This window comes from Mirounga leonina, unplaced genomic scaffold, assembly GCF_011800145.1.
Source record: "Mirounga leonina isolate KUSES-001 unplaced genomic scaffold, KU_Mleo_1.0 Mir_167, whole genome shotgun sequence".
Lineage (NCBI taxonomy): Eukaryota > Metazoa > Chordata > Mammalia > Carnivora > Phocidae > Mirounga > Mirounga leonina.
In genome coordinates this window covers 3,304,417-3,318,317 of record NW_023270422.1, presented here as the reverse complement: position 1 = coordinate 3,318,317, position 13,901 = coordinate 3,304,417, and the positions used below count along the sequence as shown (strand labels likewise).

Below are 13,901 nucleotides of genomic sequence, written 5' to 3'. Positions count from 1 at the left end.
ATATATATATATATATATATATATATATATATATATATATATATATACACACACACACACACACACACATACACACCACATCTTCTTTATTCATTTATCTGTCGATGGACATCTGGTCTCTTTCCATAGTTTGGCTATTGTGGATATTGCTGCTATAAACATTGGGGTGCATAGGCACCCCTAATTTAAAGAATATTAAAAAAAATTTTAGAGCTTTTAGGCTCAGTCAGAAGAGCATATGACTCTTGATCTTGGGGTTGTGAGTTCGAGCCCCACATTGGGTGTAGAGATTACTTAAATAAATGAAACTTAAAAAAGTTTTAGAGCTTTTCTAAATTGATTGGATTTTTATAGATAGTGAGTATTGTTTTTGGAAATGAGTCTTTTTGACCTTAAAGCAGTTACAGTTGTTATTAGTAATCGTACCCGCAACTCACAGATCTTGGGCCTGTCTGGTAAAGTATCAATAACATCTTACTTTTTTTTTTTTAATTTCTTTTTTAAGAGAGGGAGAATGGCAGGGGAAGAGGGGCAGAGAGAGAATCTCAAGCAGGCTCTGCCCAGAGTGGAGCCCAATCTGGGGCTCAACCTCACAACCCAGAGATCATGATCTGAGCCGAAATCAAGAGTAGGACACTTAACTGACTGAGCCACCCAGGTAACCCAACATTTTATTTTTAGTTTAAAAAAAAAAAGGCAAGTAAAAAAAATTCCAGAAAGGCTAAGTCATTTCTCCACCTCCCTCTGCAGGTTTCTGTGCAATCCATCAGGGGACATCTGGGACTAATTATTTTGAAAACTTTCCAGGCTGCTAATCTCACCACGCCCCACATTCTTGTCATTTCTCATTTCTGGCCATAATCCAAAATATAAACCCTTTCTGCAGGCTTATTTTTGAATTTTTTTTCTATTTCCATTCCCCCAACCTAATATTCCACCGTTTCCCATCCTAATTTTACCACTAAGCCCTCTAGAATGCCTGATAAACAAAATACCCTAAATCGCTAAAATCTCTGCAGAATAGAGGCATCCCCCTCTTTTTGAAAGTTCATGTTACACCACTTTGCTTTTATGCAAGACCTGTATCAGTACCTGTTTTGCTAACAGAAAACAAAAATCTAAAGGGGATTTTTCCTTTTACAGAAAGAGGTGAAAAGTGAAAATAACATTCAGTGTTTGTCTTGCAGCTAGCTGTTTATAGAGGCAGCAGTAACTGGGAGCATCAGTGGCAATACAGAACTTCTTCCCTGGAAACTACACAGCATCTGAACATCAAGCTGCCAGAGCTTTGAACTGTCTGTGTGAGCATCTGTGCCTTATGTTGATTTATTTTGTGCATCCATTAACAACGTGTGACCTAAGATGGTATCAGAAAAGCCTAAGAGAATTTATTTTTTTGGGTCTGAGACCGCTTAAAAAGTTTCCATGGAAACTTATGGTAATTGATTCTTCCCTGTATGCCATTTCATCTTAGGAAAGGTTTTATAGAAATGCTCTACTTTCAGATAGGCAAGGGAAATTCTGGGTTTGACAGAATCATTGATTTGAGGGCTCTTTTTCACTGGTCTCTTGCCAGGGTTTTGTTTTTGTTTTGCTTCTTTATTGAGAAATCTAGCTCCAGACTTCTTGGTCTTCCAGGTCATTTTGGCTCCTGCCATTTTCTTAGGTGACTTGAGTTTCTTCACGAAGAACTTTCTAATTTCCAGTATCTTATTGCCCATATCTTGGTTCTTGACACCCCCAAGCCTGTTCTGTGAAAATTTTATAAACATTTTGATGACTTTGGATCCTTACCTTTTCTCTCCTTCACACCAGCTCTTCGACCTCCATAACCCCTTGGTTTTTCCCTCTCAACTCTATCCCTCCTCTCTTTATTTTTAGGCTAAGCCTGGACTCTTCCGGCATATTTCCACCCTTCCTTGCTCCTAACTGTCCCAGCAAAGCGCCCTTCCGTCTTCACTTGCTCTGAGCCAGTGTCTGGGTAGGGGGTTAGACACTGACCAATACTGACTCAAGGCCCAAGTCTGTGGATGTTTTTTTCGAACTTTCTCACTTTTCCCAATTATCATACTTTAACAATAAATTCTTTTAACTTTCATTACAGCACAGCAAAGTCGAGCCTGCCAGGAATAGAGCCTTCCCGCTCCAGGGCTCTTTCAGGAGGCGCAGGCGCAGTCGCTCTCCCCGCAGCCTTTCGGGGCATGACGGGTAAAGGGGCGGGGCGCAGCGCGGGTTGCGCGCGGACTTAACGCGCCGTGCGCGCCCTGTCGGCTGCGGGGTCCTGGTGGGCTGCGGTCCCCGCGCCGCCGCGGCCGCCCTCTTCGGTGGTGGGAGGGGCAGACGGAGGAGGCGCGGCCTGACGGAAGCCATGTTTGTGGCGCGCCACATCGCGGCGGACCATAAAGATCTCATCCATGATGTCTCTTTCGACTTCCATGGGCGACGGATGGCTACCTGCTCCAGCGACCAGAGCGTCAAGGTGTGCGCGGAGCCTTGGGGCGGGGCCGGGCCCGGAAGGAGGGGAAGTGAGAGCGTGCATGATTCCCTGTTAGAGCGGAAGGAGCGGCGCTTGGAAAGGGGACTACCCCCCGATTTTGAGGCGCGCCGCTGGGCACGAGATTTGGAGCCCAAGGCGAGCCGGCGGCTGGTGTGCTCCTCCATCCTTGCCTCAGTATTGTGGGGTCACAGCCGCCCCCCCGCCCCGGGGTGGGAGGTGGCACGCTGCCTTGCGCCTGCGCGGAGGGGGAGGGCGGGCGTCGTGGCCACGTGCGCGCTCCCGCCACTGGGGCCTTGGGAGCACGCGTGTTCCAGCCCGCGCAGGCTCGGGTCCTTGCGGGCAAGAGCCAGAGAGCCCCTCAGCTTGTGTGCGCGAGGGATTTGTCAGACCGCTCGGGTTTGGGAATAGTTGTCTTGTTACCACGCTGGTTCAGCCAGGGGACTTTGCCTTGCGACTTGTAATGCAGTCAGTTCGCCTTGTTGTCTCAAGTGCTGTGTGACTTGTCCCCATCTTGGGGAGATTGTTCTCTCTTTATGTTCAGATAGGAAGCTCATCTCTTTTCGCAGTGGAAGAAACATAAATCCATGTTTGTTTCTTACAGTTCGTGTAGATGCACACTGCTCTGACAAGCAGAATTTCTATGATAAGAGGATGGTCTTTGGGATTTAGGAACTTTAGAGATTATTATACAGTAAATGATAATAGTCTTGAAGACGAAAGCTGGAGTGTGGATTATGTGTATTCTCGACGACTCCAAAATAACTGAAAAGGTGAAGGACAGTTTTTACCACTTGTTTTCACAGACAAGTTTGGTACTAGTGATCCCTCAAAGATAGTTAGTAACAACTAGGCTTGGGGCGCCTGGGTGGCTCAGTTCGTTGAGCATGGGACTCGATCTCAGCTCAGGTCCTGACAGCAGAGTCCTCAGATGGAGCTGCGTGGGGCTCTGAGCTCAGCGGCGGTCTGCCTCTCTCCTCCCTCTCCCCATGCACTCACTCTCTCTAAAATACATAGATACACAGATACATAAATTCCCTTCTGAAAAATAGCGTTGTAATTCCTAAAAGATTTAAATTCACTTAAAAATTTTTTTAAATTGTGGTAAACTAACCATCTTTAAGTATATTTTATAGTTAAATGGCATTAAGCACAAATTCCATTGTTGTGCAACCATCACCACTATTCATCTCTGGAACTTTCTTTTCATCCTAAACTAAAACTCTACGCAGTAACTTCTTCCCCACTGCCCCCAGCCCTTGGTCACTTCTAATCCTTTCGTCATAAATTTGACTATGCTCGGTATCTCATACAAATGACTATGCTGAGTATCTCAATATTTGTCCTTTTGTGTTTGGTTTATTATGCTTGCCATGATGTTTTCAAGGTTCATTGGTATTTGTAACATGTATCATAATTTCATTAAGATTGAGTAACATTGGGACATCTGGGTGGCTCAGTAGGTTAAGAGTCTGCCTTGGGCTCAGATCATGATCCCCCCCCCCCCCCCATCGAGTTCCCAGGCAGGCTCCCTTGCTTAGCAGGGAGCCTGCACTCTCTCTGCCTGCCGCTTCCCCTGCTTGTGCGCGCACTCTCTCTGACAAATAAATAAAGTTAAAAAAAAAAAAATTGATGGGGCGCCTGGGTGGCTCAGTCGTTAAGTGTCTGCCTTGGGTTCAGGTCATGATCCCAGCGTCCTGGGATCCAGCCCAGAGTCAGGCTTCTCCCTCTCCAGCCCCCCCCCCCCCCTATTCTCTCTGTCGCTGTCTCTCTGTCAAATAAATAAAATCTTAAAAAAAAAAAAGATTGACTATTTTGTTGTATATGTACACACTTTTTTATCCATTCATCAATCCACTTGTCGAATATTGCATTAATTTCTGTTAACTGAATATGCCAAACATTTTTTTCCTTATCCACTTATTGAATCTTTTAATCTTTCGATTTTGTAGGTTTTGTCTGTCAGAAGTAGTATTGCAATGAAAATCTTCATTACTTTAGCTTTTCGTGTGTTTTGACTGATTTTCTTAACCTCGTTCAAGTAGAGAAACTAGTGAATATTTTGAAAGCTTTTGTGAATAATTGGCATATTGCCATTTCCAAGGTTCTATTTTACACTGCCAGAGTATTGATTTGGTAGGATCATTATCCATGCCAGGCGTTATTAACATTTTAATTTTTGTAAATTGTGGTAAAATACACGTAACATAAAATTTACCCTTGTAACCATGTTTAAGTGTATATAGTTCAGTAGTATTAAGTACATTCATATCTTTGTGCAGCCATCGCCACCATCTATCTACAGAATCTTTTCATTTTGCAAAACTGAAACTCTGTATCATTCTCCCTGTCATCATCCCCTGGCAATCCCCATTCGACTTTCTGTCTCTTAACAATTTGACTACTCTGTGTACCTCATATAAGTGGAATCATACAATATTTGTCTGCTTTGTGACTATCTTATTTCACTTAGAATAGAGTCTTTGAAGTTTGTACATGTTGGAATCTATGTTAGAATCTTCTTCCTTTTTAAGGCTGAATATGTATTGTAAATATTTCTTCCTTTTTAAGGCTGAATGATAAGCAAAATGTAGTTCATCAAAATTTCTTCCCTCCTTCCCTTCCTTTTAATGCTGAATATGTATTGTGAATTAACTACATTTTGCTTATCATTCATCTGTCAGTGGACTTGGGTTGCTTCTGCATTTTTGCTATTGTGGGTAATTCTGCTATGAATGTGGGTGTATGGATCTCTCTTTGAGACCCTGCTTTCAGCCCTTTTGGGTATGTGCCCAGAAGTGGAATTGCTGGATCATGTGGTAATTCTATTTTTCGTTTCTTGAGGAATTTATCACTTCTTTTTTTTAAAGATATTATTTATTTGACAGAGAGAGAGAGCGCACACATAAGTAGGCAGAGTGTACACATAAGTAGGCAGAGCGGCAGGGAGAGGGAGAAGCATACTACCCTGCTGAGCAGGAAGCCCAGTGTGGGACTGGATCCCAGGATCATGACCTGAGCTGAAGGCAGCCGCTTAACTGATTGAGCCACCTAGGCACCCCTGTCATCTATATTTTTTGATAGTTAAGAGTCAGTATTTTGCTTTTGTTGTTAGATATACAGTTGATCCTCATTATTAGCAAATTCTGTATTTGTGAATTTACCTACTTTTTACAATTTATTTGTAATCCCAAAATCAGTGCTCATAGTTATTTGCTGACATGAGCACAGAGTAGCAAAAAATTGGGAGTTGCCTGAAGTGCATGTTTCCAGCTGAGGTTAAACAGGGTGACACTGCTTGTTTGGGCTCTTATTTTGTAAACAAGTGTCCTTTTCCTTGTCTATTTTGTGCTGCATTTTTCACATTTTTGTTTATTTGTTGGTGATTTCACTGTTTAAAATTGTCCCCAGGTGTAATGCTGAAGTGCTTCCTAATGTTCCTAGGTGCAGGAAGGCTGTGATTGCCCTCTGGAGAAAATGTTATGTGTTAGGAAAGCTTCATTCAGACAGTTACTGTTAGCTATGATTTCAGTGTTAATGAATCAATAATATACACTAAAAAGGTGTCATTAAACAGGTACATACATAAAACAAGGTTATGTATTGATTGGTTGACAAATATTTTGTGAACACAGGCTCCTACGGATCTTCCCTTGTCTTTCCCCTGGCAGCGGTGGTTTAGTATTTGCTGATTCAGTGTTCTCAGCAACATCGTAGAACACAACTTCTTCAATAACAAGACTTGACTGCAACTGTACTCATCTCTGTTACCTACCGTTACCTACGAGGGCACAAATTCCTTGACCCCTGAGTGCTCAGCCTGGTGTCTGGCACTCTCCAGGTTCTCAGTTAGTATGTGCATGAATGTTTACTTACTGGTTGTTGTTATTTTGTGAATTTATGTTCGCTTCTTTTGCCCTAATACTGATCCAGTGTTACTGTTTTTCATGTTTGTAGGAATATGTAGGAATAAAATATGTCTTTTGTTTTCTTACAGGTCTGGGATAAAAGTGAAAGTGGGGATTGGCATTGTACCGCTAGCTGGAAGGTTAGTATTTTTACAGTGCTTTTTAAAAAATTCAGATGTTTATTATTTATTTGGTATTATCAGTGACTTGCTATTTGTCTTTGAGAAAATTGTAAAATGTATACTTCTTTTCCTAAAGTATCTTATGTTTTTTAACTATTAAAGTAACAAAAATATACTTCAGAATTTGAGAGTAGGAAAATGTGCAATTCCGTAGCATTCTTTTTTTTTTTTTTTTAATTCCGTAGCATTCTAATATAACTATTTTTAGCATTTTGGTATTATTACTTACCTTTTTCTTTGCATATATATATGTATGTGTGCATATATATATATGTGTGTGTGTGTATATATATATATATATATTTTTTTTTTTTTTTTTTTCCTAAGTAGGCTCCATGCCAAGTATGGAGCCCAACATGGGGCTTGAACTCCTGAGCTGAGCTCAAGAGTCAGACACTTAACTGACTGAGCTACCCAGGCGTCCCGGCATATTTTTAATAGTTGTGATATTTTGTACAAGTTCTATTTCTTTTTTTAAAAACAGCTTTACTCAGATTACCATTAGAGTCATCAATTTTAAATGAATAGTTCAACAAATGTTAGGAAATTTATACACTTGTACAGCTGTCACCACAATCTAGTTTTAGAACACTTTAATCAGCCCTGAAATTTCCCTTCTGCCTGTTTGGGGTCAATCCCCATTCCCCACTCAAGCCCTAGGCAACCACTAGAACTGTTTTCTGTCTCTGTAATTTTACTTTTTCTAGACATTTCATGTAAGTGGAATTCTACAATATGTAGTTCTTTATGTCTGGCTACTTTCCCTTTCCTTGTGGTTCATTTATGTTGTGGCATGTATTAGTAGTTTGATCTTTTATAAACAATTCAGTGGCATTTACTACATTCACAATGTTGGTACAATTATCACCTCTATCCAGTTCCAAAACTATATCACTCCAAAAGGAAACCCTTATTTCTTGCTTTTTAGTTTAAAACTTAGTTCATAAATACTTTGATAGGTTTTTAAAGCCTGTTAAAAAACACAAATATAGCAGTAAAACAAATATACCAGTAAATATACTGTTTTGTTCAACTGATGATAGCTAATATAGTTGTTTCCTTTTTATTTTGATGACTATCTCTGCGTAATCTTTATTTCTTAGGTTGCGCTTTACTGGAAATCTAATATTTAACAAAATCTCACTGCTGTAGTGCATTTTTTACCTGATAGCCTGTATAAATAAGAATTAAAAGTGAAACAAAAAGACTGGACAAAACAAAGGATAAAAAATAAGGGTGCAAAGTGTACCTTTGGATGACATATTTACCATGTAGAAATTACACAATTATGAAAGTGTCCTGAGATTGTTGAATGTGAAAGTGTTAGATATACAGAAGCATAAAACAAAGTTTATAAACATTATTGGTGGACTGGTGCTCGTTGTCATACTGTGTCTTTACCGGAAAGCACAAATGAACTTCTGTGGATGTGAAATGCTTTAAGACCTATCTGTTCCTTTTTCTTTTGGTCAACATGAAGAATTGAAGAATAGTAATTTGCCATTTTTCAAATATTAAAGGTAATGCTACTGAGCTTTAAATTATTTTCTCAGAATACAAGGATTTGGGCTTCTCTAAATTTGATCACTCATTGCTGCTTTTCCTGGAATAGTCCACTGTAGCCAGGTATCGGAATCGGTTAAGTGTTTTATTGCTATAGTTTCTATGTACTGTTAGGCTTTTGAAGCCAATAATTTTGATTAGTCTTATTTATTTTATTAGGTGGCCATTTCCTGTAGAGAGAATTTGCAAGTAAAAAAAATGGTGGACTGGTAGATCTTTTTTTTAAACCCTGGTTAGGCTAAACTCTGAAGCAGGTTTCTGTTAGCACTGGAAGAGGTCAACTTTATCCAGCTGGATTTTTCTTTATTAGTAAAACGTTAGAAGGACTTCAGAACGGCCACAATCCTAAATAGAGAATATCTTCTAAAAGTTAAAAATTTCTAGAACTTAACTTTTTATTTAAATGTGAAATTAAATAGCTTTTTGCTCTTACTGAAGTAAAAATATCTGTACTCTATTTCCTCAAGTAAAACTTTATATGTGTGAAATATGAGTAAAGTCAGTTTTTTGTGTGTTTTTTTTTTTAAATAATTCCTCAGACACATAGTGGATCTGTGTGGCGTGTGACATGGGCCCATCCTGAATTTGGACAGGTTTTGGCTTCTTGTTCTTTTGACCGAACAGCTGCTGTGTGGGAAGAAATAGTAGGAGAATCAAATGATAAACTTCGAGGACAGAGTCATTGGGTGAGACATTTGTTGGTTTTCAGGGGTTGGGAGGATAGAATGGGGAGAGGGGTGTGTGAGAATCTGAGGAGCATCAGTCTTTCCAGGAATGCTTCAGGCACTTGATAAGATGTTACCACTCCTCTCTACATTTACTAGTTCCATTTTTTCTCTTCCATGTTTTTCTCCTACTTGTTTATTTAATTTTGTCTTGGGCCTGAAGTGGTACTGAGGAGCACTCATGGCATTGTTTAATTATAACTTTCATGATGAATCTGTAGTATTTGCTTTGTCATACAGTTGAGTGCCCTCTAAAAATCCATTAAAAAATTGTTTTTTCTCTTTTGTGGTTACTTTTGTTTTCTTATAAAATATACTCGGGTGCCTGGGTGGCTCAGTTGGTTAGGCGACTGCCTTCGGCTCAGGTCATGATCCTGGAGTCCCAGGATCGAGTCCTGCATCGGGCTCCCTGCTCGGCAGGGAGTCTGCTTCTCTCACTGAACCTCCCTCCTCTCATGCTCTCTATCTCATTCTCTCTCTCAAATTAAAAAAAAAAAAAATACTCTTCTTATCTGCTTCTGCTATTTACTTTAGCTCTTGCCTGATTGGATGTTCGAATTTTATTTATTTATTTTTTTAAAGATTTTATTTATTTATTTGACAGAGAGAGACACAGTGAGAGAGGGAACACAGGCAGGGGGAGTGGGAGAAGGAGAAGCAGGCTTCCCACTGAGCAGGGTGCCCGATATGGGGCTTGATCCCAGGACCCTAGGATCATGACCTGAGCCGAAGGCTGACGCTTAACGACTGAGCCACCCAGGTACCCCTGGATGTTCGAATTTTAAGATTTATTTATTTGACAGAGAGAGAGACAGAGAGAGCAGGAACACAAGCAGGGGGAGTGGGAGAGGGAGAAGCAGGCCTCCCGCCAAGCAGGGAGCCCGATGCGGGGCTCGATCCCAGGACCCTGGGATCATGACCTGAGCCGAAGGCAGACGCTTAACGACTGAGCCACCCAGGCGCCCTGGATGTTCGAATTTTAAAAAGAGTATAGTGTGTGTACTGGTCAAGTTCCTTGTTTATAAAGTGAGAGAATTGAACTAGATTACCTCTAAGACCCATTCCAATGTTTTCTTTTTTTCCTCTTTATTTCTTGTAATAGATAATCAGGTACAAGGTATAAAATGCAGAAGGTACAAATGGGTGTATACAGTGACAACTTCCTCCTCTTTGGCCACACAGTTTGTTTCCTAGAGGCAACCACCATTATGAGTTTTTTCTGTATTCTTCATATAGTTTATGCCTTTTTAAGGATATAAATACAGTGTTTTCTTTTCTGTTGCTAACAGTCCTCTTCACCTTTCTTACAACACTAATGCTTGTATGTTGTCAATACTGCTCTTTCTTTTTGCTGCATTTTATAAATTATAGATTATACATAACATATTTATCATGTTAACTGTAAGTGTATAGTTCAATAGCATTAATTACATTTACAGTGCTGTGTATACATCACCAGTATCTATATTAAAACTTCCATCATTCCCAATATAAGTTCTTTACCATTAAATAGTACCTCCTCCTTCCATTCTCTCAACCCCTGGTAACCTCTATTCTACTTTCTGTCAATTTGACTGTTCTAGTATTTGTCCTTTGTCTGGCTTATTTCACTAAGCAAAATGTTTTCAAGGTCCATCCATGTTGTCACATATACCAGTTTCATTCCTGTCATGGCTGAGTAACATTCCATTGTGTGTATATCCCACATTTTGTTTATCCATTTATCTGTAGATAGACAGTTGGGTTGTCCCTGCCTTTTAGCTATTGTAAATAATGCTGTAACTGAACTCAAGGGATTTGCCATTGGGGTGCATCAAATTGAACACAACCCAAGAAAGCAAAACACTTTTTATTAGGAGACAAGGAGATAGTTTCCAAAGCACTGTCTTGCATGGGGTTAGTACAGGAAGCTTTTATTCAGTGTATAGGGGGCAGGGACAGGGAGCTTGCATAAATACTTCAGTTCAATTGCACATGCCTAGCATGTCAACATGGTAGTGTGTACATCGGTGTTCAAAAAATGGTGGAAAACTCTGCCCATAGAAGATCGTAATATAATGAGCCAAAGGTTAGGGGCTTTTGTGCGTGTCCTCAGCTCCAGTACAGCTCAGAGTGGGGGTCTCCTTGGCTGGAACTGTTGGTTCTCCAAAACAAAATATATTCCTTCCCTGCTCTTGTCTCTTCCCCTCTTCACCTTTGCTGATAGCTTTCAGCTTTTTTTTTTCTTTCAGCCTTCTTATTTGAGTAACTTCCCCATTGCATCCTAGCTAGCCAACATTGCTACTATGAACATTATTGTATAGATAACCTGTTTGAAATCTTGGGTTCAGTTCTTTTGGGTATGTACCTAGGAGTAGAATTGCTGGCTCATATGGTAGTTCTGTGTTTAACTTTTGAGAAACTACTAAATTACTTTCCAGAATGGCTGTACCATTTTACATTCCCACCAGCAATGCACGAGTGTTCCAGTTTCTCCACGTCCTCACCAATGTTTGCAGTTTTTGTTTTTCCATTGTAGCTTTCTTAGTAGATGTGATATGGTATCTCTTTGTGGAGGTTTTTTTTGTTTGTTTTTGCATTTCCCTAATGGTTTGTGATGTTGAACATCTTTTTATGTGCTAATTGGCCATTTATATATCTTTTTGCAATGTTTTGATTTATAAGAAATATATTTTTCATATGTATTTGGTCTTCCTAACACAGTTCCTGACTTACAGATCCCAGAACTGTTGGAATTTTCTAAATGTTGAAAGTGATAAAGACATCTTTTGTTATGTTAGGTGACTTTTGGAAAGTGCCTAAGAATGGGGGCTGGTTGCCAATGGGGCCAACCATGTGATTAGAGGGCTGGAACTTTCAGTCCCACCCCCTGACCTCTGGGGAGGGGAGAGGGGCTGGAGGTTGAATCATTCACTAATGGCCAGTGTGTTACTCCATCATGCCTATGTAATGAAGTCTCAATAAAAACCCCAAAGAACATAGGTTCACAGGGTTTTGGGGTTGGTGAACATGTGAAGATATGGGGAGAGTGGTAGACCTGAAGAGGGCATAGAAGCTCCTCATGCTTTTCCCCTTACTTTACAATTTGCATCTCTTCATCTGGCTATTTCTGAGTTATATCCTTTTATAATAAATGGGTATCTATTAAGCAGACTGCCTGTCTGCGTTTTGAGAGCTGTTCAAGTTGCTGAAGTGTGGGAAGTCTTACAGGATTGAGCCCTTAACCTGTGGAATCTGATGCTATTTCTTGGTAGATAGCGTCAGAATTGAGTTGAATTCTCGGACAGCCTGCTGTTACGTGAGAATTATTTGTTGGGGGTTATCCCCCCTCCAACACCCCCTGAATTGGAATTGGTACCAGAGTCCTTTACTTTTTTAGGGAAATGTCTATTCAAGTCCTTTGCCCATTTTTTAAATTGGGTTGTTTGGGTTTTTTGCTGTTGAGTTGTATATAGTTCTTTATATCCTGGATATTAGTACCTTCTCAGGTATATGATTTGCAAATATTTTCTCCCATTCTGTGAGTTGCCTTTTCTCTCTCATGACAGTATCCTTTGATGCACAAAATTTAAGAATTTTCATGAAGTCCAATTTATTTTTTTATTTCCTGTGTTTTTGATGTCATATTCAAGAAATCATGGCCAAATCCAATGTCAAAAAGACTTTCCCCAAAGTTTTATATTAAGAGTATTAAATTGTAGCTTTTTTTTTTTTTTTAAGATTTTATTTATTTATTTGACAGAAAGAGACAGATGGAGTAACACATTGGCCATTAGTGGGAGAGGGAGAGGGAGAAACAGGCTCCCTGCTGAGCAAGGAGCCTGATGTGGGACTCGGATCCCAGGACCCTGGGATCATGACCTGAGTCGAAGGCTGACACCTAACCAACCACTCAGGCATCCCTAAAATTTTAGCTCTTACATTTAGGTCTTTTGTTCATTTTTACTTAAGTTTTGTATATGGTATAAAGTAAGTGTACAACTTTTTTTTTTCTTTTTTAATAATCTCTACCCCCAATGCACAAACTCATGACCCTGAGATCAAGAGTCACATGCTCTACAAACCGAGCCAGCCAGGTGCTTCCAACTTCATTCTGTCATATGTTAATATCCAGTTTTCCCAGTATCTTTTTTTTTTTTTTTAATTAACATGTAATGTATTATTTGTTTCAGGGGTACAGGTCTGTGATTCATCAGTCTTACACAATACACAGCGTTCACCATAACACATACTCTCCCCCGGTATCTGGTATCTTTTATTGGAATGACTGCTCTTTGTAGAGGCCGCTTTTAGACAACAGGCTTGAGCAATGGAATGTAAAGCAAGGTGAATACAAACAGGCCCATAAAGGCCACCCACCTCAAAATATCCATAGGCCCTAACTAACCAATGGGCTACTTACAACCTGGCACAGTTACCATAAAAGGGAGAATTCCAGAAGTCCCCATACTTCCTCATCTTCCTCCTTTAAATACAGCCTCCACCCACTGCCTCCTAGCAGACAGTCTCTGTGCTGTCCTGCCTGCCACTCCCTTGTCGTGTATTCGATAAATATCTACCTCCTTTGTTCTGCCTCTGGTGAATCCTTTTACTGCCCGTTTTTCAGGCTTCTACCCAATTGGGTTGCCCCACATTTGGGGGCCCCCATCCAGTCGGGAGAGACACCACACCCTTTCCCCTTTGAATGGTCTTGGCATCCTCATTGAAAATCAGTTGACCAGATATAGAGAGAGGGTTTATTTCTGGACTGTATTTTGTTCCATTGGCCTATGTGTCTCTCCTTAATGCCATTATCATATTCTTTTAATTATTCTACAGTTGTAGCTTGCATGCTATTCACAGTTCTACAGTTTTTTTTAAGATTGATTGATTGAAGTAATCTCTACACCCAGTGTGGGGCTCTAACTAACAACCCTGAGAACTAGAGTCGCCAGTCACGTGCCCTTAAAATTTTTTTTTTTTAACATTGGGAGGGGTTGGTCTCGTTTTTTCCCTAGGCCCTCCCTAAGGCAAACAACTGCTTGAGGGG

General features: G+C 40.2%; 1 protein-coding gene across 14 annotated transcripts in view; it reads left to right on the top strand.

The window, feature by feature from the left end:
• The first annotated feature begins 2,219 nt into the window (after window positions 1-2,219).
• Window positions 2,220-13,901, top strand: part of LOC118016446 (nucleoporin SEH1) — a 167,088-nt gene continuing 155,406 nt past the window's right edge. For 7 of the 14 annotated variants that reach the window (XM_035013832.1, XM_035013831.1, XM_035013834.1 and 4 more), the window contains exons 1-3: window positions 2,220-2,479; window positions 6,492-6,542; window positions 8,687-8,833. In XM_035013832.1, coding sequence (XP_034869723.1) covers window positions 2,369-2,479; window positions 6,492-6,542; window positions 8,687-8,833 — 309 coding nt within the window. In that variant the 5' untranslated portion in view covers window positions 2,220-2,368. The remainder of the gene's footprint in view (window positions 2,480-6,491; window positions 6,543-8,686; window positions 8,834-13,901) is intronic. The other 7 variants (XM_035013847.1, XM_035013846.1, XM_035013835.1 and 4 more) reach the window with 5 other exon arrangements.